The sequence below is a fragment of the Gobius niger genome, assembly GCF_951799975.1.
Source record: "Gobius niger genome assembly, chromosome: 3".
Classification (NCBI taxonomy): domain Eukaryota; kingdom Metazoa; phylum Chordata; class Actinopteri; order Gobiiformes; family Gobiidae; genus Gobius; species Gobius niger.
The window spans coordinates 7,300,368-7,322,361 of record NC_136854.1 but is presented as its reverse complement, the minus strand read 5'-3'; the positions used below and the strand labels follow the sequence as shown (position 1 = coordinate 7,322,361).

The 21,994-nt window shown below is 43.3% G+C and overlaps 1 protein-coding gene across 1 annotated transcript in view; it reads left to right on the top strand.

Annotated features, from left to right (window-relative positions):
• Positions 1–1,990: 1,990 nt before the first annotated feature.
• The window catches only part of mslnb (mesothelin b), a gene marked incomplete at both ends in the record, with an annotated part of 33,234 nt that continues 13,230 nt past the window's right edge, over positions 1,991–21,994 (top strand). Inside the window, 22 exons of the mRNA XM_079553613.1 lie at positions 1,991–2,089; positions 4,131–4,274; positions 4,350–4,558; positions 5,343–5,443; positions 5,866–5,978; positions 6,477–6,647; positions 7,894–7,925; positions 8,006–8,103; positions 8,181–8,203; positions 8,279–8,300; positions 8,392–8,419; positions 9,633–9,717; positions 9,806–9,952; positions 10,754–10,962; positions 11,812–11,915; positions 15,510–15,628; positions 15,763–15,918; positions 18,331–18,545; positions 20,079–20,164; positions 20,246–20,376; positions 21,450–21,572; positions 21,730–21,914. Coding sequence (XP_079409739.1) covers positions 1,991–2,089; positions 4,131–4,274; positions 4,350–4,558; positions 5,343–5,443; positions 5,866–5,978; positions 6,477–6,647; positions 7,894–7,925; positions 8,006–8,103; positions 8,181–8,203; positions 8,279–8,300; positions 8,392–8,419; positions 9,633–9,717; positions 9,806–9,952; positions 10,754–10,962; positions 11,812–11,915; positions 15,510–15,628; positions 15,763–15,918; positions 18,331–18,545; positions 20,079–20,164; positions 20,246–20,376; positions 21,450–21,572; positions 21,730–21,914 — 2,600 coding nt within the window. The remainder of the gene's footprint in view (positions 2,090–4,130; positions 4,275–4,349; positions 4,559–5,342; positions 5,444–5,865; positions 5,979–6,476; positions 6,648–7,893; positions 7,926–8,005; positions 8,104–8,180; positions 8,204–8,278; positions 8,301–8,391; positions 8,420–9,632; positions 9,718–9,805; positions 9,953–10,753; positions 10,963–11,811; positions 11,916–15,509; positions 15,629–15,762; positions 15,919–18,330; positions 18,546–20,078; positions 20,165–20,245; positions 20,377–21,449; positions 21,573–21,729; positions 21,915–21,994) is intronic.

The window sequence follows — 21,994 nt, the reverse complement described above, 5'->3', positions numbered from 1 at the left end:
CCGCTCTGGAGCCTCACGTCTGGGACTCGATTGAGGACCTCATCAGCATTGCTCCACTGGGTTTGTAACCTTTATATGCATTACATGTTCAACGTCTTACCCACACCAGAATGAACGTGTAACCTCAGTGTGCATTGGCCTTTAGTCCTGTAGAACCTGTGGGGAGTGCTTTGTAATTCATTGATTGACCTTTTTGCATTCTCTTTGACAGATTGCATTCCTGACAACATCACAGTAGGTTTTTTGTTTCCCAATAATAAATGAATTTTCCAAACGTGATTCAGAAGAGTTGTTTAATACTGTGTTTGTTTCCCCCACAGTGCCCGGTCACACAGGTCAATGGTAAGACTCTACTTTATCCATAAGTAGTTACAATATCATCCATAAAGTCTACAAAGCATTAGTAAAACAGCTCCAAAGTAACCTTGTATTGCAGTAATATTTTTCTTGGAGGATCTACTTTTACTCAGTCATAAAATGAAGTACATATAGAAAAACTGATGAGTCACATGTTATCAGTCATTTTAAATGACCTCTCAACACTTGGGAAAATATAGAACAGTGAGAACATAGAATTATATCCATTATACACGGTGGGGCATGGGAATCTCCTCTAATAACTACACGTTTCAAAGCTCTTTATTCTTTAGTAAACAGTTTTTAAAAAAAGAATATCTTTTAAATGTCTGCCTCCATTGTCAATACACTGATTCAGACAATTTTGACAGTTTCGGTCCACTCTCTCTCGCATGTTAACCGGTATATTGTCAGTCTGGGTTTGGACGTCATTCTGTAGGTCTTCAGGGTCTGTGGACGATTGTTATGAACCAGGGATTGGAGATATGTCAGGCTAAATCAGGCAAGTACGCAGGTCAGTTTACATCCCTTCTCAGGGAGATCAGTCATCCGGGGTAAGATTATCTTAAAAGATCCATTGAAATCCTGACAGTGTGGGCTGTCGCCCCATGTCGATGAAGCCACACATTGACCAGGTCCTTTTCTTCAAGAGCAGGCAAAAAGAACTCATGGACCATTGTCAAATAACGGTCTGAATGCAGTTCCAGCACCCCTAGCATCCACCCACAACTAAAAAGTTGAATACTCAGGAACACAGCGTCCCAGGGGAATTTTGTCACGCCCTGCCCTGTACTTTAATAAACATTTTTTAAGTCTGTCCCCTCGTGGACCCTGTTGGATTTTCAATGAGTCTATCACATTAAACGACCGTGTTCTAACCGTGACTCTGTTGTTGCCAGGCTCCTACATCTGCAGAGACATAAATGGGTAAGTCCGAGGCCTTCGTGTAAACTGGGTGAGGTGGGGCTGCACAAAACATCCACAAGTGATTGTTAACACAGTATTAGGTAAGGTGCGTAGAAGACAGGGAAATGGATGCAAAAATGAACAAAAGCTCCCGCACACCGTCTCACTCTTTCAGACAATTCTTACTGCTGCAACGTTTCGGTCAAAGGACTTTCGTCAGGCCCCTTCTGTCAGGTATTTTAGAGCTTTAGGCTCCGCCCCCAACAATAGGCTGTGGGTGATCTCCTCAAACGAGTGACCTATAAAACAAATCATTTTCAACATGTGATTACAGCAAATATTATGAATCAAAACATTTTCATAATTATTACATAATGATTTTAATATTTTTTTTATATTTAAAACATTCATGATAGTCACTAATATTCACGAAAAAACACATGAAACACTCGAAGCACGTCGCCAAAGGCGGAGCTTACTTCTCCCCACTGATCAGAAGGAGAAGGAAACACAATTATCTACAACATTACATGAAGTAAAAGTTCATCATTAAGGCCTCTTTGGGCAAAGGGTTTATAAGTTAAAAAATCTAAAACGCCTCTTGTTGTGTCAACACACGATTATTTCACGACATTTATTGAATATATTGTCATATTGTGCAGCCCTAGTACACCGCATATGTTCAGAAAGTGTGTTTCATTTACGTGTATGTTGTACAGATGCAATGATGCCTGTTACTCTGCTCCACAGCACTCAGCCCTGGTCCTTCTCCAACATGTCCACGGAAATGTGCGCCTCCAGCCTGGAGGAATATGCCTGCTCACAGGTCAGACTGAAACATTGTACACATACATATCCCCCAGTGACGGGCACAGGCAGGTGCTCAACCATGAAATAGAAGCACCCTCCCTCTTTCTGTCGGGAAAAATAATGTGATTTATTTACCGCTGAAATCCATATTTAATATACAGTGGCGAGAAAAAGTAAGTACACCATGTGGAATTTCTCACATTTCTGCCTAAATTGGTCACTAAATTGGTCTGATCTTCAGCAAAATCATAAGAATGAATGAACAGTGTGTGCTTGAACTAATACCACCCAAACATTTACATCTAATCAAATTTTTATTGGCCATAACATGTAGACATTCACAGGAGAGCATGGAATAAGTAAGTATAACCCCTGAATCTCACTGAAGTGCAGCAGTTTTGTAAAGAGGAATGGTCCAAGATTCATCCTGATTGTTGTGAGCGTCTAATCTGCAACTACAGAAAAGCAGTTATTGCTGCAAAAGAAGGATCAGCAGATATTTAATACAAGGGTTCACTAACTTATTCCATGCATGTTGTGAATGTTTCAGGATTTCAGCAAAATATTGTGATAAATTTGTGAATTATTTTTTCTATTGATGAAAGTAGGTTGTCCAGGCCCTGAGGCAACGAAACCCCAGCCCCACACCATGATCCTCCTGCTCCAGACTTCACAGTGAGGAGAGGGGGCAGTAGTGCTGTGGAGACCCAGGAGCTCTTTCACAAACCAAAGTTGAATAGTTTGAGAGGAACACACAACTTCATGTGTGGAGGTAAAATGGAACAGCACACCAACATCAAAACCCTCTCCCCACTGTGAAGTCTGGAGCAGGAGGATCATGGTGTGGGGCTGTTTTGTTGCCTCAGGGCCTGGACAACGTGATATCATCAATGGAAAAATTAATTCACAAATTTATGAAGATTTTAATGAAGACCACATTTAGTGACCAGTTTAGGCAGAAATGTGAGAAATTCCACACGGTGTACTCACTTTTTTGTAACATGTACAATACAATGTTCTATGAAGTGGACCTAAAATAAACTAGTTCATCCAACCCGGGTCCTATAAAGTCTATCAAAAAGCTCTGCTTTTATGTATACTAAATACTAACAAATAATGCAAGTGTATGTATACACTTAAAATATACATCTGGTTTGTCACTTAAAATAGGTTAAATAATAATAATGCACTGGGCTGTGCATGTTCCTGTGCACCTCCAGAGGCACAGATCCCAGACAGACTGCTCTGGCCATTGTCTATGCTCAACTATGACTTAGTCTGGGTAATAGAGCTCATTCTAAAACCATTCTGTGCACGTTCCTGACGTGCCTGACCCATCTACTCAGTCCAAAAATAGCTTAAATAGTAATAATGCATTGGGCTGCATTATTATTATTTATATATTTTTATATTTTTATTATTTATATATGCCTATAATGCTGATCTTTCACAGGAGATCAGTATTATAGATCAGTCATATTTTTGGGATAGGGTCAGGGTTTTCCATTTGCCAAAACAAATAATAAGCGATTATTTCGCAAGACTTAAATCTAGCTTGTAGGTTTTTGTTAGACATTGGAGATGTGTGGTTGAATAAATATCTGAGGACTGACCCAACAAGCAATTTGCTTGTACAATGTACAATGAAAAAATAAAGTACTTACTTACTTACTTACTTAGTTACTTACTTACTTACTTACTTACTTACTTACTTACTTACTTACTTACTTACTTACTTACTTACTTACTTACTTACTTGTACTTGTCTCTTCACATTTTGCATTTCACAGCATTCTACTTTTATTAATCTTCCACAGAGAAGCGTTTAAAAATGTGGTTTCCATTATTGTAACGATACTACAATACAATAGCGGTAATTGCTTTTCATTCTGTAATGCTACAACTTCACATCAAAACTCGTTGGCGTGCACAGCTTCTTGATAAATGATTTATACCTAATTCATATTTGACTGATGCTCTCCCCATTTGTGCACAATGTTTAAGTTTAAGTTTGAATAGCTTTAGGGATCACTAACATGTTCATGTTTACCCCCCAGCTGGAGAACTTCACAGCCAATCACCTGGCCTCTCTGCTGTCATGTGAACAGCCATGTGACACTGGCTCCCAAGCCCTGTGGAAGCTCCTGCTTACGAAGCTAACGGACATCGTTGACCCAGCGCTGGACATCCTGTCTGCAACGGTCAGACATCTCCCTGGTCTGTAACTCTGTCTGGTAAATGTCACATGATCTAAAAGTCTGTGCTTGTGTTGACAGTCAGCGCCCTGGAGTCAATCTGCGCCCGAGGTCCTGAATGTGCTGGGGGAGATTCGAGTGTCCATGTTGACGGACCAGGAGCTGAGGAACTCCACTGTGCTCCACACCTGGTTCTCCAGGCGCCTCAGACCTTTCCTCCCGTACGCCTCAGGACGTTTCCTGCGCTGTCTGAGCAACCGCAACATCAGCTGCTCCACCTACCAGCACATGTACGCTCACATACCAGATAGAACTGCCCACTGTGGCTTTGAACTAAGACTAAACCCTACTGAAACTGGTCTGGAGGTGTGATTTAAGTTTCAAAATCATGATTTGGTCATTGCAGACCTCTAACTCTGCACAGAGTCTCATCACTGTCACAGTCACATCGGACTGCTGCTGGTCACTATCTAATAGTTACAATGAATGGCCAAATAAATACAAAATGATTGCATCTAAAATTAAGGGGAAAGCCAAGAGTTGTGAAACCAATAGAACACTAAACGTAATTTCAATCGGTACAAGGTAAAAACAAGATGAAAATATGCCAAATTGAAATTCAAGAGCAGTCCACGATCAAGGATGTCCATGTCCATGTGTCTGAGAGGCCTCACCAGCACCAGCACCTCACCATAAAATAAATACCTTTGTTTGCTATACGTTTCCATGTTGGTTCCTAGGCAATGTCCATCTGTCTCTGCACAACTGTTTACTCCTGTTAGTCCCATTGAGTGGAAGCTGTCCCAGACTGTCCTCTGTACATAGAAATGGGCTTCTCTTCTATTGTGTTAGCAGCTTTTATACACAATGAATTCAGCCCTTGTTTGAACTGGCTCTAGAACAATCTGGCTTTCAAGAGGCTCCAAGTATTAAATGTTATGGGATAAAACTAAAACTGAGAGTGCAGACATTTTAAAGTGACAATGCACCCCTGTAGAGCTGGGCATTGCTTCTGTGAGCCATGCCCCAAGTGTGAATGTGTCCTGACTCTACGACTCTGTGCTTTACTCTCAGCCTGCAGATCTTCAGTCACGACTTTAAGAACATGACGCTAAAACAGCAGCATGTCATCCTGAAGAACTACATCGTCCGCTTCCTGTCCCACAACATCTCAGGTGTGGAAACAGTTCATTTATAATGCCATCATTTTGACCCATATCCTTTCAAAAACATGCAGGTATATCTAGTACAACAGTCCACATAACAACAGTACCATGGCAGTATTATTATAGTACAGAACTATATTGTATCATTTCGCTTCATTTTCCTGTTTACTAAGGTGGATTCTTCTTACTCTGCTGAAGAGCTTCAGTCTGATAGAACCCATACCACTACACTCAGGCTGTGTTTAACACGCCTCCATCATTTTTTTAACATGCTGTTGGATGAAAATGAAAGCTTTTATTTACCTTTTTAGGAAGTAGAAGCCGATAAAACCAGAATTTCTGATAAAGTGTCTATTCCATAAGCAAGAATTGTATTCGAAAACATTATGCACTTAAGAAATAATTGGACACTTGTCTTGTATTTGTCCCAGGCCCGGGCTGTGTGTCCATGAACAGCTCCCAGTGGCTCAGGCAGAACCTGGGGCCCTTCTCTCAGCTCCTGCCGCTCCAAGCACTACTGCAGCTCAACCCACTCTTCAACCCGGTGAGTCCCTGTCCCCCTCTGTGTAATCTGAAGGGACATGGTGTGGGTCCCCTTCTTAGTAGGTGAGTTGGTACATCAACCAATCACAAGTCATGAGAGTGAAACATTATACATATATCAATCAGCTTAACCCTGACCCTGACCTTAAGTATTGTGAGCTGTGCATAAACTTGATCAATAGAAGTGGGGGAACAGAGGGCTGACCTGGATGGTGGGGAGACTCCTATACCACACTGTGATGCAATCCGTCAGCAGGCTTTCGATGGTGCACCTGTAGAAATTGGTCATGATTGTGGTATTCAATCCAAATGACTTGAGCTTTCTGAGGAACAGTCTATGTGAGGTGACCAGGTCAGATCCTCGCTGCTGACCGGCTCTACCTCAGAGTTATTGATGGAAGTGGAGTGGTGTCCTTCTCCTCGCTGCTGCTTGAAATCAGCTCCTTTGCTTTGCTGTTGTTCAGAGAGAGGTCCTCACCTGTGTGTCCTCTGTCCTCAGCTGGACGTCCTGGACCAGATGACCCCAAAGCAGAACGCCGAGCTCCTGGCCCTGCCTCTCCCCATGGGCAAAGACACCCTCATCAACAGGCTGTTTAACCTTTACACAGAAAGCACGAGGGAATCAGAGCTCCGCATGTTCCTCGAATACCTGCCACACGTCGTCCCACAGGTAGCTACGATGTCCTCCTATTTTACATGAAAACTGCTTATTCGAGCAGTTTGACGCTGTTCCCTCATCAAATACATACAGTATTTACCTGAATTTGTGCATTTAACACGGTTCCACCAGGACATCCAGGACATGCTCCTCTTCCTAACACATTCACTTCATTCCAGTGCTCCAATTCTCCTCTCTTTGAGGGTTTTCAGGATAGAAATCAGAAGGAGGCGCAGTTTACAGTTAGCAATTAGCCTAGTCCATTAGCCTGCTCAATGTATTTTCCACAGATCTTTAATAAAACTCTAGTTAGGATATGGCCATAGTGATAAATGGAGCGAATGGCAACTCTGGCGGCCATCTTGTGACTGGCCCTTCTAACCCTGTGCCATGTAATCAAATAGAAAACAACACTTATTTTGTTGACACTGTTTGGATTTTTTTTTGAGTTATTTCATGATTGTGACTGACCATATATCAAATCGGGAAAGAAATTAACATTTTTTGTAGTTTTTCAAATGCTAGTTTTATAGGAGCTCCGTTTGTTCATGGATTTTCTTCTGTCAAACACTTCAAATCGTTCACTTCTATTTCTGACAAATATAACATTTGTTTCCTGCTTTAGAACAGCATTTCTGTACTTTTTAACACCACATGACCAATATTTATTGAACATATGACAGTGATACAGTGAAGTCTAACCCCTGAACCCTGGAAATGAATGGAGAAAACAAAGATGGCCGCCATGTCAACGAGTGTCACATCCGATCTAGAGTTTTAATAAAGATCCTTGGTATTTTCCCTATAGCCGTTATCATTAGCCATGAAGTTTCCCAAATAATAAATGATCCAGATGTTTTCAGCTGTTTTCCACATGTAGGTGAGGTCAAGGTCTTGTCAGAAATCATTAATAAATGTACAGACCTTTTGAGATTTGATTTAAGATACAAATGAGCCTATAGAAGTCTCCTGAGCTAAATGCTAGCTCAAATTCAATGCAGTTTCTGCTTTTGGTTTGGTCTGATACACATGTAGTGGCCACTAAACATCCTCTTACTGTATAAGATGATAATGATAAAGAAACCACAGAAATGATTTAAATGCCATCAAAAGGACAGAACATGCCACACCGTAGTTTAGTATTGCACAAGGCTTCCCTATTATTCATTTGTATGGGGATAGAACAAAGTCAACAAACAAGTGGCAAAAGTGGAAAAGAGTAAGCATGCCTTATTGCTGTTGTGTGTTCTGTGTCCAGGGAAACCTGTCCTGCTCTGCCTACGTAACACTGTGAGTATCCCTCCTCTCCTCTGCTAAAATCATATGAATGAGTGAACCGCTGAGGGACATTGTTCCGTCCCTCATCACAGGTTCAACAGAATTGACCGGGCCACAGCCAGCGTTTCCCCGGCAACCGAAATCTCCATAATTGAAACTACGATGGCCCTGTCCCGTCACATCCCACATGGTAATGTCAACAACAAGAACGTTACAAAGGTTTATGGACATCCCATCATCATTCACACGTTTTGATCTTTTCCACAGGTTGTGTCATTTATGAAGGAGAGGTAATGTATTATATTTATGTTTATTTACGTTTCATCTCCTAAGCTGAACGTAATGACTGTCTGTTTGTTTTTCAGTGTACCGTGACGAATACAAGTGGTAAGTCATGCTCGTTCATATAGTTCGAACATGTCAGTGATGTAGCGACATAAAGTAGTTACACACGTGTTGTATGATTTTGTGTTTTCAGAGACACAGATCTGTGCTGGAGTGAACAGGTGAGCACTGTCACATGACTGTGTGTGTGTGTGTGTGAGTGTGTGTGTGTGTGTGTGTGTGTGTGTGTGTGTGTGTGTGTGTGTGTGTGTGTGTGTGTGTGTGTGTGTGTGTGTGTGTGTGTGTGTGTGTGTGTGTGTGTGTGTGTGTGTGTGTGTGTGTGTGTGTCTTTTCGCATCACAGGGTTTCTGTGGGCCAGTAAGAAACATTAAAGGGACTATAAGGAGTTTAAAAATGTTAAAATTAAGTATTTTCCTCCCCCTACATGTTCCAGCCATGTCCTAATGTGTAGAATGAGCTCAGACCTGTTCACCACAACTTAAGCTTAATATAGAAGGTGCAGTTACACATATGGCCTGAGGTGGCAGTAGTGAGCATAAAATGGCGAACTTGCTTCCAGCCCCTTTAACATTAAATCAATTGTGCCAAAAGTCCTTAAAGGACTTTAAAAAGCCCAACAGGAATCAACGGCTTAACACCTAACATTTCACCTAATAAATCGAATGAGATAAAAGCATTTATTTTGTTGTGTTCATATTGTTGAAATGTTGCATACCTAAAAATTAATTGATTCAACATGACCTGACTGTAACTTTACTCAAGGCAGGGCGTCTCCAGCTCATCTCCATGGAGATGAGACTAAAGGCAGCCAAATATGACATTAGAATAGGTTAGGTCCTCATCCAAATCCACTCTTTGATTAATCACAGCACAAATAGACTTTCTATCATCTATGCTGAGCTGCTCATTAGGAACAGGTTTTGTATCGTTTTCAAATGTATGACCCAAAATGTTACGCAGCATGCCTTTAAAGCTTTTAAATGTGTGCCTTCAATCACAAGTTTTACTCAATTTGGATGAATTTTCTGTCCGTTTTAGTTTTAATTCACAAGTGTTCAGTTCTGACCAATTTGCTTCTTAAAATATATATTTACTTTTGTTATGAGCTGTCGAAAGCCTGAAATTCCTGGACAGCACTGAAGCCCTTTACATTTAGCACTTAATGAGCTACTCTATTGTGTGTGTAATTTTCTTTTATTTATATCGTTTATTTAATCAGGCAAAACATTAACAATGTTGGCCTAAAAGTGCTGAAAGTGCATAGACGGGAAGGGGAAACGAAACAAACAATTATAACAAATATAGTCTAACATTTCTAAGGGGGAAATCCAATCATTTCTTTGTGAAACATTGACATGAGTGGTGGTTCCACAGCACGTCCCTGCAGCTCCTGATGGACCAGGGCCAGATGAGCGGACGCCTCTGTGGCTTCAGCGTGGAGCAGCTGGCCTGCGCCTCCGTAAGTCGCCCCTGCTGCGTGTTCCATTTGTACCCTGAACTTCAGAGTTGTTTGTGTGAGCCTGTTCGGACTCTCTGTGTCCTCTCAGCTCTCGGCCCTGACCGCCGCAGACCTGGCGGAGCTCCTGAAGTGCAGCCGCCCACTGAACTCCAGCGGGTCCCGGGCCTCCTGGAAGCTCCTGCTCAGCAAAGCGTCCCACGCCCTGGACCCGGCCCTGGACCTCTTAGCCAACACGGTCAGCACTGCTTTCTCCAAATACAAACACAGTCAGATACTAATACTACTACTACTACTACTACTACTACTACTACTACTACTACTACTACTACTACTACTACTACTACTACTACTACTGCTACTACTACAAGTACAGATACTGCTGCTAATGTATAATACAATACAAGTGTGTGAAAGTACTGAAGAACATACTTCAGTATTCAAAGTAGAAAGTACAAATCATTTTGAATAAGTGTGACCCATCACAGAAACCAGGGACACAGATTATGAAAGCTGAGTGTCCGATGATGTGTAACACATGGAAATCTGATGATATTTGGAGAACCTGTGAACAGTTGAAGCTAACCTAAGCAGAGAAAACAGCTTCTAAAAGTTCTCACCTCTCTGCTGCGGGAGTGACAGTAGGGCTCATTTACATAAGCCGTACTCACTGTGAAGCTCCCCTCTGTAAAGCTGTAAAGTACAGGAGGGAGAAAAGTAAGAAATATGTGCCATCAAAAATGACAGCATCCAGAACATGTGTACTTGCAGGTTTGGCTGAATTTTTTCTTTTCTTTAAAAGTTGCCCGTTTAAAACGTCTGTGTTTTGCTTTGTTGTGCCATTTCAAGTTCCCATTCTTCACAAGTCCATCAGTCTTGTTGGAGGCTAATGCTCCTCATGCTCATGTATTTTTCAACTGAACAAACACCCATCATATGTAAATGCTTGAAGTTAGAGTCCTCTTCCTTTAAAAAGTAGGAGTCCAGTACTGATGAGAAGTGTAAAGTATTTGTGTGTTTGTCTTTGTGTGTGCTTTAGACGCTGGACCCGACACAGGCCGCCCTTCCTTTCATAGTGGACGCCATTCGAGAAATCCAATTGGACAATTTCCCCCAGAACCAGATCAACCATCCGCTGGTCATCCAAGACTGGCTCAACAAGCTCCGCCCCTTCCTCTCATCCGTGTCCATGGACTTCCTGCACTGCCTGACCACCAAGGCTCTCAACTGCTCCACCTACCAGCACATGTGAGACATTCAAGAACTTCATCAGAAGGCTTCACTCCATTAGGTCATCAAAACCACTCACTCTGCAGTGTCCTCAGTCGTGGCACGTTGCTAGAGTACTAAAGTAATCCACTACTGTAATTACTGAGTAATGCAACAGGATGGCAATTCCAAAACTGGTCATTTGATTATGTTTGATTTTTTTTTATTTCGTTGACAAAAATGTTATATCATCATTTTAGTCAAAATAATATTTTTGCTGACAAAAGTTAGGCTAACACTAAATTAAACGTTTTTTATGAGACTAAAACTATGACTAAAATCTACAGATACTTTCGTTGACTAAAATATGGCAAAATAAAAATGAAAAGAAGAGCCTAAGATAATGCAAACTTCCAATGACAAATGATTAAATATGATTAAAAGAAATGTTATTGATGCAAAGTCGACTAAATCTGTCATAGATTTAGTCGACTAAATTTACATGCAATTTTAACCAGACTAAAATTGAGGAGAATGATTTGACTAAATCTCGACTAAAATTAAAATACATTTTCATCAAAAGACTTAAACTAAATTAAAATAGCGAGGTCTGACGGGGTCGGGCAGAGCGACAATTTCACAAAATACAATGGACATTGGACACCCTCTCCATTTCATACATTCAATATTGGATGCATCAATGACAGTCAGTTTGCAGAAAATACAACATGGTCAAGCAGGATTATTTTCCAAAACAAGTTGATTTGACAAGCGATAACCCACTTCACATGGCAGCAGGAACGCGGCGAAGCGTAAAACCGACTATCGTGTTTGACAGAGACGGTTCTCCTGCTGATATTGTCCTGACCCATCTGTGTTCTCTGACAGTGTGCGCGTCCTGAGCCGGCAGCAGCCCCACATGCCCCCGCCCACACAGATGTACGTCTACACGCACTTCATCAGGGTCTTCCTCACCAGGAACAACACAGCAGGTGAGTGTCTGTGTCAGAAATGTGACAAGGTTGAAGCCACCAAAGAGAACTGTTTTCCGCAAATGAGAAATGAACAGGAAACCGGTTTAATATTTTGTAAAAGATTTATTTACTAGATCTAAATAGATCAGCCTAGATAAAAATGCTAAAAACTTTTAGCTGGAATCCAAAAGTGGGGGAAGCGCCTCTCCCGGTGTGGCTCCTTGTTGGGTGGGGAAACTGCGGCCGTCCCCCCTTCCCGACTCCTCTTTGTCCGCGGTACCCCCGCGACGAATCCCGCAGTTTGCAGACTGCAGCGTGGGGGTTATCCAAGCACCTGAGCCGCTGTTCTCCTGCCAGACCTGGCGCTTTATCAAAAACTGAGTGAATTAGGCTCTTATTATGAGATGAGCGCTCATGTTTCCTGATCATTTATTCAGCTTCAGCCTCTTCACTCCGACCAGGGCTGGACTGGCCATCGGGAGATTCGGGAGTTTTCCCGGTGGGCCGACGTACTTTTGGGGCTGGATGGGCCAATCACACCGAAATAAGGCCCATAATACCTTACACCGGCCCACAATTAACGGGAAAAGCCATTAAAATCTCTATCATTACATTTATGCAATTACACAACTCCTCCACTAGAGGGATGTGACGCCTTTTATACCCTGCTGTTGGCGCTTTCTTGAGTTATGGTTCCCAGATAATCTCGTATAATGAGCAATGGGCCTCTGGGACATAACACTCGTGCCCCTCACATTGCGAATATTAGAGGAAATAGTTTATTGTAACTCCCTCCAGGACCCACAGAACCTTAGACCTCTATTTTTATACATTTTAGACAAATGTTTGCAAAGAAGTGCATGCTGGGAGTTGTCAGGTGACTCCATCTTGCCCCTCGCCGTCAGTGCGTGCAGTTTGTAAATCTTCTAGTTTCCATTGAAAGGATTTACAATGTTTGGCCTTTTTGGGATTTCTATTCTCACTTAGACCTCCCTAGCTCCGTGGTGAGTTTTACCATTTCATCTTCAATCTACAGTGGGATCATTTGGTTGGTTTTGAGAAGTTTATTTGTGTTGCAGTCGCGAGTGGAACTTCATTAACGGAACGCACATTTTAAGATTGTCAAGTAATTTTACAAAAGTTCCTTCAAGTTATAAATGACAAGATTAAAGTGTTGAGTCTCTGAGGTGTTAGCTTAAATTCGGCCGAAACAACATGCAACTATTGTCCTCGATTTGTAGCTTATACTGTTTTAGTTCAAGCCAAGGGCTTATTGTTTTGCTCATCACCTCGACTATTGCATTGAATATGACTGTTTTTTTTTTTTTTTAGAGGGCCTGTCTTGACCCAAAAGTCCCGGGCCGATTTTTTCTGCCAGTCCAGCCCTGACTCCGACCATTGCAAACAAACATCTCTGCGCTTTTATCTTCACATTTCCCACAAATGCAGAGCAAATCGATTGAAAGGAGAAAGGAAGCTAACAGGTCCATGGTCTCCTAATATGGGACAAGAACCTGGAACACAGAAGGTTGGGAGTCTGCCCCATCCCATAGTCTCCCCAGGACACCCTCGCGAGCCACAATCCTCTCCCATTCCTTTAGCAAGCCTTTCATATAAGCAGACATCAAAGCGCATACCTCTGGCTGTGGTGCCCTTTGTTCTTTCCATATTTGGATCTGAACCAGATCAGTATCCTTGGCCTGCCATTGCCCCCATTCATCTCCTTCTGGTGCGATCACCTGATCAACTCGTCCAACGGTGTCAACCGGCCTTTGGTCTGCCAGCCTGGACAAAGCATCTGCATTTTTATTCTGTAGCCCTGAGCGCCATTTAATGGTGTAGTTAAGTTGAGCTACCCATCTCTGTTCAACGGCCCCCAACCGCGCGGCCTCCAAGTGTACCAGTGGGTTATCATCCATGTACACTGTAAAATCCACTCCGAAGAGATAGTCTTTAATCTTTTCTGTGACTGCCCACTTTAGAGCTAAAAGTTCCAACTTAAAGGAACTGTAATTCTGGTCATATCTTTCAGTGGGCTGTAAGCTCCTACTGGTGTACGCTATGACTCTCTCCTTGCCATTCTGAACTTGGGCCAAGACTGCGCCCAGACCATCAAAACTAGCATCTGTGTAGAGCTTAAAAGGTATGGTGAAATCAGCGCATCCCAGCACTGGTGTGTCCAATAGTGCCGCCTTGAGCTGGATGAAGCGGCGATAGTAGCCTGCGAACCCAAGGAAAGATTTTACATGTCTGGCAGTTTGTGGGACAGGCCACTCTCTCACTGCTGCAGTCTTCGACGGGTCTGTAGCAACACCCTGTTCACTTACATGACCCAAGTACTTCACTTGCCTCTGAAAGAGGTTGCATTTCTTGGGTTGAAGTTTCAGTCCAAGCCCCTCAAGCCTCCGGAAGACCTCCTCCAAATGTTGTACATGACTGTCAAAATCTGCGGAAAAAACCACATCATCATCAACGTAAATTAAATTAAATCAAGGAGCGTTGCATAGACCAAAAGGCATTCGTTCGAATTCATAGAGTCCAAAGGGGGATGCAAACACAGTCTTCTCGCGGTCCACTGGGTCTACTTCCACCTGACAATACCCACCGCCAGATCTAGAGTGGAGTAGTACTTGGCTGCTTTCAGCCCGGTGAAGAATTCTTCTATTCGTGGCAGGGGATAGGCGTCTTTGTGGGTCAGGGCGTTCAGTTTCCTATAATCGACGCAAAACCTCCAGCTCCCGTCCTTCTTCTTCACCAACACAATTGGTGTTGCCCACGGACTCGAACTTTCTCTCACAACACCATTCTCCAACATATTTTTTAACAATGTCTGGAGTTCATTGTACAGGCTTGGAGGGACGGGGTTATAGCGTTCTCTACTGGGGGGCGTAGAGCCGGTGGGTATTTGGTGCTTCACTCCATTTGTACGGCCAAAGTCCTCTGAATGCTGTGAAAACACCCCCTTCCATTTGGTTCGTAATGCAGTCATCTTTTGTTGTTGTTCTGGGGTAAAACCATCCCCCTGTAAGGACAACACTGTGTGAAATTTATTATTCGGAAGCTCTGAAACCCTCACCCGCCTTACCACCACCTCTACAACATCTGGCTTTGGCTCTTGATTTAGGACCAGTTCCTGTTTACCTTGGATGTCCTTGGCTCCCACTTCAGTTATCCTGGCTAGTGGGTGGCGCTGTGGGACTTCATAAGGGATTGGGTTACACACCCTACAGGGGACCTGTCCACCCTTTAAAGTGGCCAAAGTCCGCCCCACGCACCACTCGGTATTGCTGTCGGACAGGGGGTCAACAATAACATTGCAAGGTGTACCTGGGGGGTTGGTGGATGCTTGGGTCCAGACGACCATCTCGGAGTATGGGGGGATGACTACTGGAGACTGCTGGGGTAGTTTGGAGATCCCTTCAAAAGTAGGACGATGATCTGCACACATCCAACAGTTCACCCAGCTCTCAGGGAACGCAGTGTTAATATTATGGTTATTTCCAGTTATTGGTGGTCAGTGTCTTCTCATTCGGCCCACGTGTTCTTCTGTACATTTGATGAAAAACAGCTTTTCGGGGCTCTTCACACTGATGTTTTTGTGTATTTGCTCAGACCCCAGCTGCTCGGCCCTGTCCAACAACAGCATGTCCTGGGCCGTCTCCAACCTGGGAGCCTTCTCTGCACTGGTGCCATTCTCCGACCTGTCCGTCCTTAAGTCCGACTTCTCTCCCGTAGGTCCCCTCCTACAAGTGCCAATCACAAGATATCGTCTTCAGATAATTTAATCTTTGTCTAAAGACTGAGTGTCACAATCGTGGCCCAAAGCAAAGTGCAACTTTCTCCTGACTCCTCTCTGACCCCTCAGATGGACGTCCTGCCCATGCTCACCGTGCGGCAGCTATCAGAGCTCAGTGCCACCCCAGGGCAGCTTCAATCTCAGGCTCAGGTCAACATGGTGATGAATCATGTGCCCAACGAGCACTTCAGAGCCTTCTTTGATGACTTTTCTCCAGCCATTACCGTAAGTCCCTTTATACACACACACACACACACACGCAGACAGCCCTCTTCAGCCAGGAGTGTGCTATGATTTAAAATTGGTGCAGATAAGAATTCCATGGTGGAAACTATAGTAATGGTCAAAATGCTGCATTTTGGCCTTGGTTTATGATTTATGATCCACATGAAACAAAATCTGTTCCAAATGATGAAAGGACTTTCAGCCATGAGACGAACGCCAGACTAAAATCACAAGTGATATTTAGTCTGGGGACCACCAATTTTTATTTTTATTTTTTATTTGTTTTATATCTTTATTTGAATTGGGACAGTGCACATTAATCAACATGTGTTTCTTCAACATGTAAATGTGCCAGAGTTAGCCATATAGGCTAATTTTCATCCGTAGTCCCATGGCAATTCATTTTCTGGTAGGAGAGGTGTGGCTTACGATTGTCTCCAGCCGTTTATTGGGCTGAATGTCTATCATATCCGTCTGCACGCAGCCATAGCCAATCATATCATCGTATCCGATGATGTATGACGTACCCGCTGTAAACTTTTGAGCTAAACTATCTAAAACACGGTCTAAACTAAAGCTTGATCGAAAAATAGCGTTGCGTCTGGTGCTGTCATGTTGGATCTGTAAATAAACTTTTATTTTTTTTATCTGTAAATAAAGCTTCCGTATATCGCATAGTGCGTCATCGTCTTGCCGTCCCTCCTCGTTCTGTGATTGGTCCCAAATCCATGCGAGAATTTCGGCTATGGTCTCCAGGCTGTTGTGCAGTTCGAAATGATTCGAGCGCACACAGCAGTCTGGCGTTAGCCAGGCAAGGCCGACACAAACTATCACTTGACATTTCAGAATGTTGTGAAGCCTGGGTCTGCTTCATCCACACCAAACTCTTCTCCATGTGTTTGTTGAACTGACTTCGTCACTGGTGCAGTTATGTTGGAACATTCCATACTGTTCCCACAAAGTTGGGACAATGGGATGAGGAGGTACCGTCTGCGCAGACAGGCCGAGGAGGACCAGTCTGCGCAGACAGGCCGAGGAGGACCAATCTGCACAGACGGGCCAAGGAGGGACAGTATTCTGTCCTCACAATGGTGTCACTACCAGAGCTAGACAGATAGTGAACAAAAACGACTCCGGAGACTGTAACAGAACACATGAAATTGTGTATTAATAAATTGTACAGACTGTACCCATTGAAAAGAAAAGTAGAAGTACACACAGTAATGCAATGAATGCACTAATTTGCATATAATATGAATGAAATATTTGTAACTCTCTTGAATACCTGAAACAAGCAACACATGTGTAACCTAGCTTAAACTCGCATTGACCTATTACACAGGAGCTAAACAGTGGCTAACCATACTTGTTTTAATCAACAACAAATATTTTCAACAACGTACACTTTTTAAAGTCAAACAACATTACAACATGAATGTTATTTGACTTACGGACTAAGTTCCCCAAGGCTGGAAACTGCCGAAGAGACACTGACACCTGAACTGCACCGAGGGCTGGCCATGCTGCGACTGACTGCACACAGCAAAAAACAAAACCACGAGGGAGAGCATCTGACCATCTTATATCCACGTTTAGCATAGGGAAGCATGTGATTAGCATCACAGACCGTCTGCGCAGACGGGCTGAGGAGGACGACTCTAAACACAGCCACTCTCCCGGGAGGAGCTTCAGTCTGACTGAGGGACTTTTTACTCGCCACTGCCACCTCAGGTCTAATTCGTAATTGCATGACGGTGAACATAGCTTTTAGCAGCAGTTGTGGTGAACAGGTCTGAGCTCATTCTACACATTAGGACATGGCTGGAGAGTAGAGGGTGGAAAATACTTCATTTGAAAAATTTTAAGAATAATCCAATCAGATTTATAAACGTTTACGTTCTTAGCGTTTATACAGATACATTTACTTTAGTAAATGTACCTGTAGGCCCCCGTTCTCTGGAAATATTGGACCTCGCCCGCAGAGAAAAGTGCATTCGCTGATGGCGCGAGAGCACCTGCAGCTTATAGACAAGTGCAGCCTATTTATGTTCTTTTTTTAGATTTAGTGGGTGCAGTTAATATTTAGTTTTTTTTCAATAGTCCGAACATTATGGTATATGATTAACAAATTATTAGGAACGTTTCAGAAATGATTAAATGTGTGTTCACGGGGCTAATGACAAACTGTTACAGCATTATACATGAAGTCAGTGCAAAACTGAGAAACTGATTACAAAAACTCTTTTAAACTGAGATGCAGCTCTGTTTGGTTTAACAAACTATAGCCATGCTTCTCCTTTGAAGCACATTTTTCATCAAATAATTTGGCTGTGGAAACAATGATGTGAGAATATACAGTACTGTTGCAGAGATACAGGATGTGAATAATAATAATGTGTGTCCTCCTCTCAGGGCCATGAGAGCCAGTTCCCTCCGCCCGTGCTCTCAGCCATGCTACAGCAGGTGTTTGACCGGGCTAACATCTCTGACCCGTCCACCCCAGAGCCGGTGCTGTGGCCCTGGCTCCAGGACCTGATACCGCCGCTGCTGGTGGAGATGTCCCCCGCACACGTGAGCTCCTTCTTCAGCATCACCGCAGGGAGGAGCTGCAGCCTCCAGGAGCACGGGTGAGTCCACGTCAGCCACCAAACCACACACAGGGTCAAACACATTGTTTACACAAGTGTGACATAGAAAACAACCCCGTGAACTGCTACCTTAACGTGGTGGGGTCTTTTGAGTGCCCGAATGATCCGAGGAGCTATGTTGTCTGGGGCTTTATTCCCCTGGTAGGGTCTCCCATGGCAAACAGGTCCGAGGTGACGGGTCAGACGAAGAGCAGTTCAGAAGACCCTCATGGACGTACGACATTCAAGGACCGTGACGTCGCCCGGCATGGCGCAGCCGGGGCCCCACCCGGCGCAGCCGGTGATGATGGGGCCTCCATTATATTCTTTAGGGAAAATTCAAGCATTTCTCTACATTTTGTCATGTTGTCAGATTTATGCAAAAAGAAGAACAAATCTGAATGTATGGTGTTTTTTAGCTGTGCATTTTTATACACGAGGGTGAAATAATAATGGTCCAAAGTTGTAAATCTCTCACGACAGACTAATGCAGGTAAATCAACGACAACTTTGAGGCTCTAAACACCAACTCAGCCCCAGCACTGCTATTTTGTTTTTACATAATATTTCATGTGTTGTATCATTTTGTTTAACATTTTTTAAAGTTTATGTACAGAAACTGGCATTTAAAGGGTTATTGAATGTTTGGTAGTTTTGAAAAGACACTGTATGGTGATTTTATATGTAGATGTGTACATTCTTTTTACATGAGGGTTCAAAACTACTATTGTAGCAGCCATTTACAACAGAAAGCAGGTAAGTGTTGTAGAGGTTCCAGACGGGCTGTGTGTGCCTTCCATTGAGTCCAGGAGAGCCGGGTAAGGTTACGTTAAAACAAATGTTTATTAGGCAGTGCATTTAACGTCACATAGATGCATAAAAACAACTTTCTTCAGTGCATAAAATCCTTGTCAACCTTGTACACACAAGCGGTTGAAAATCTGTGTAGGCTACCTGCTCACTATGGTCTGCCTGAGCCCCGCCTATCTAACCTCCCCTCTATGCATCACGCTCATTCATACACAGATTGGCTGAAACAACAATATAAAAGACGTGAGAGAGGGGGAAAAAAACACTGGATTTTTAATGTTTTCTGCAAAAATCCATGTCTCAAACTGCAACCCAGACAGAATGTGTAAAAATGTAAACAGGAAGCTGATGTTACTAATATCTGGTAAATACTTCAATATTTACCCGCTCTACTTATGTTTTAGGTGTAGTTTTTTAAATGTAGATAGTCAAAATTGTGCCGCCTTGATTGTTTCCTAACTTAAAGGGACTATACAGAGTTTAAAGTAGTTAAAATAAAGTATTTTCCTCCCCATACATGTTCCAGCCATGTCCTAATGTGCAGAATGAGCTCAGACCTGTTCACCACAACTGCCTCTAAATCCCTGCACTGTCACTCAAACACTTCAGGTCCGTCATGCAAGAGCTTAATACAGAAGGTGCAGTTACAAATATGGCCAGAGGTGGCAGTAGTGAGTGTAGAGCCAAAGCTGAAAGTGTAAATGTATTTGTCCTGTGTTCCAGAGTGGCCGACCTGAACGCGACCATCTCCTCCCTCAGTGTAGAAACCAGGGACTCCATCAGTGAACACATCTTATTAGGCCTGAGGGGTAAAGACACAATCTTCTATCAGAGCAAATACATGTTATTATGCGAGATACACTGAGAGCAAAGTGACTTCATCTTTTCAGGATCCATGCGCTGTTATGGAAATGATTACAACCGCGACTTCTACATGTTTTTGGAGAGAAGCTTCCAGGGCTTCCCGTTCCCTGACCTGAGCGCCATCATGACCCTGATACCCCACGACCGGAGGCCCCAGGTCAGTTTTTGACTCCCGCCAATAGGGCACTACACGGTGTTTATTATCAGGTTAGGGCCATGTTTTAGCTTTCAGATGTTTCAGGAACAACAGGAACATCCGAAAGATGAATATAGCTCACACCTGCTTAAAGGCCAGGTTTGGACTTTCTTTGGTAGATTCTTTGGCAATGAATGGTCTATCAATTTACAACAAAACAAAAACAATTATTCATTTCCCCCTCAGCTTTTCAAAAACACGTCGAAAGGTTTCTTAAGGCATCTTAAGCCTTATCCCTCCACTGCTTTAATACAGCGTCACTGACCTGAAATGGTGCAGCATCGTTCTGAAAAGTGGTTTCGCTCGGGATCATTTCTCTCTCATTATTTGCATTTTGTAGGTGTCTAAAAAGATGCATACCTATTTAATATAGGACATTTTGTGAGATTGCAGGATAAATGGAGCTAAAGTAAACATGATTTCTAAACAGAATCATGGAACGTGAATTTCGCAACTTGTCCGTAAAAGTCTCAAAGGAGGACGACTTATTCAGAGCATCATTAGCTTGTCAATGTCAAGGCTCATATTTCACAAATACAAATGCAACTTTCAGTGTTTTATTTGTATTTTCTCAGTGGTGCGTCTTTGAAGCCGGCTCTACTCTGTGTCTGTGTCCTCTTACCTCCTCCTTTCTCTCCTTCTCTCTGTCCTTCATCAGCTCGGATGTGAGCGCATCATGTTAGAACCATCGCAGCAGGAAAAGGCTGTGTTGCCGTGCGAAATGCAAAGTGAAACCCCGCGGTGGCAGGAATTTGAATGTGCTGATATGACGGACGGCCTTCAATATTTTCCGTCAAAGCTAAAACAATATTCTGTAAACGTTGGAGAATATTGCTCTGAAAATGCTGTGGAGTGTGTGTTCTCCCTCTCATTACACAGTGGCTCATCAATAAGACGCTTCAATCCAAGTAGTTTTGAAGGAAAAAGAACACAAACTCCCTGCCGTGATGATAATTGTGTGTATAGGGAATAGTGTGATCCTCCAGATCAGTGGAGGAAGCTGAGTAATGTGGTCACCGTGATGTTTGTTGCAGATGCTGAACTCCATGCCTGTGCCGCACATGAGGGCACTGCTGTGGCGGACTCGTGTGGCCAATGGTTCAGTGCCGTGTACGTTGTACGACTTCTATGACGACGCGCGAGACCTTCTGGACAGCGTGAGTCTCTACGCCTCTTCACCGCTCCGTTAATTCATAACAGTTAACAACAGTTAATGCATGACAAACAATGAAAGAGGGAAAGAGTCATATTCACAATGATATGCAGTAATATGTTGCTTGATACTGAACTCCTTTGTGGTTCCTGCTGTTCCAGGGGCTCCCTGAGCGTATTCGGCGGTCCACTCTGCTGTGTGTATGGCGCCGCGCTCTGAGTGCACCCTCTTTCACCGATGCAAACATGTGGTTCAGCAGCCTCCACAACTACATGGCCTACATGACACGGGACATGCTGAGCCCCAGCGTCACCTACAACTCCTCCTGTGGCTCCTTCAAAGCTCTGTACGCAGATCTCACACTCCCGCTCTTACTCACTGTCTGCACACGAGGCCGTTTCCACTCAGACGTAACGAAGAGTTGTC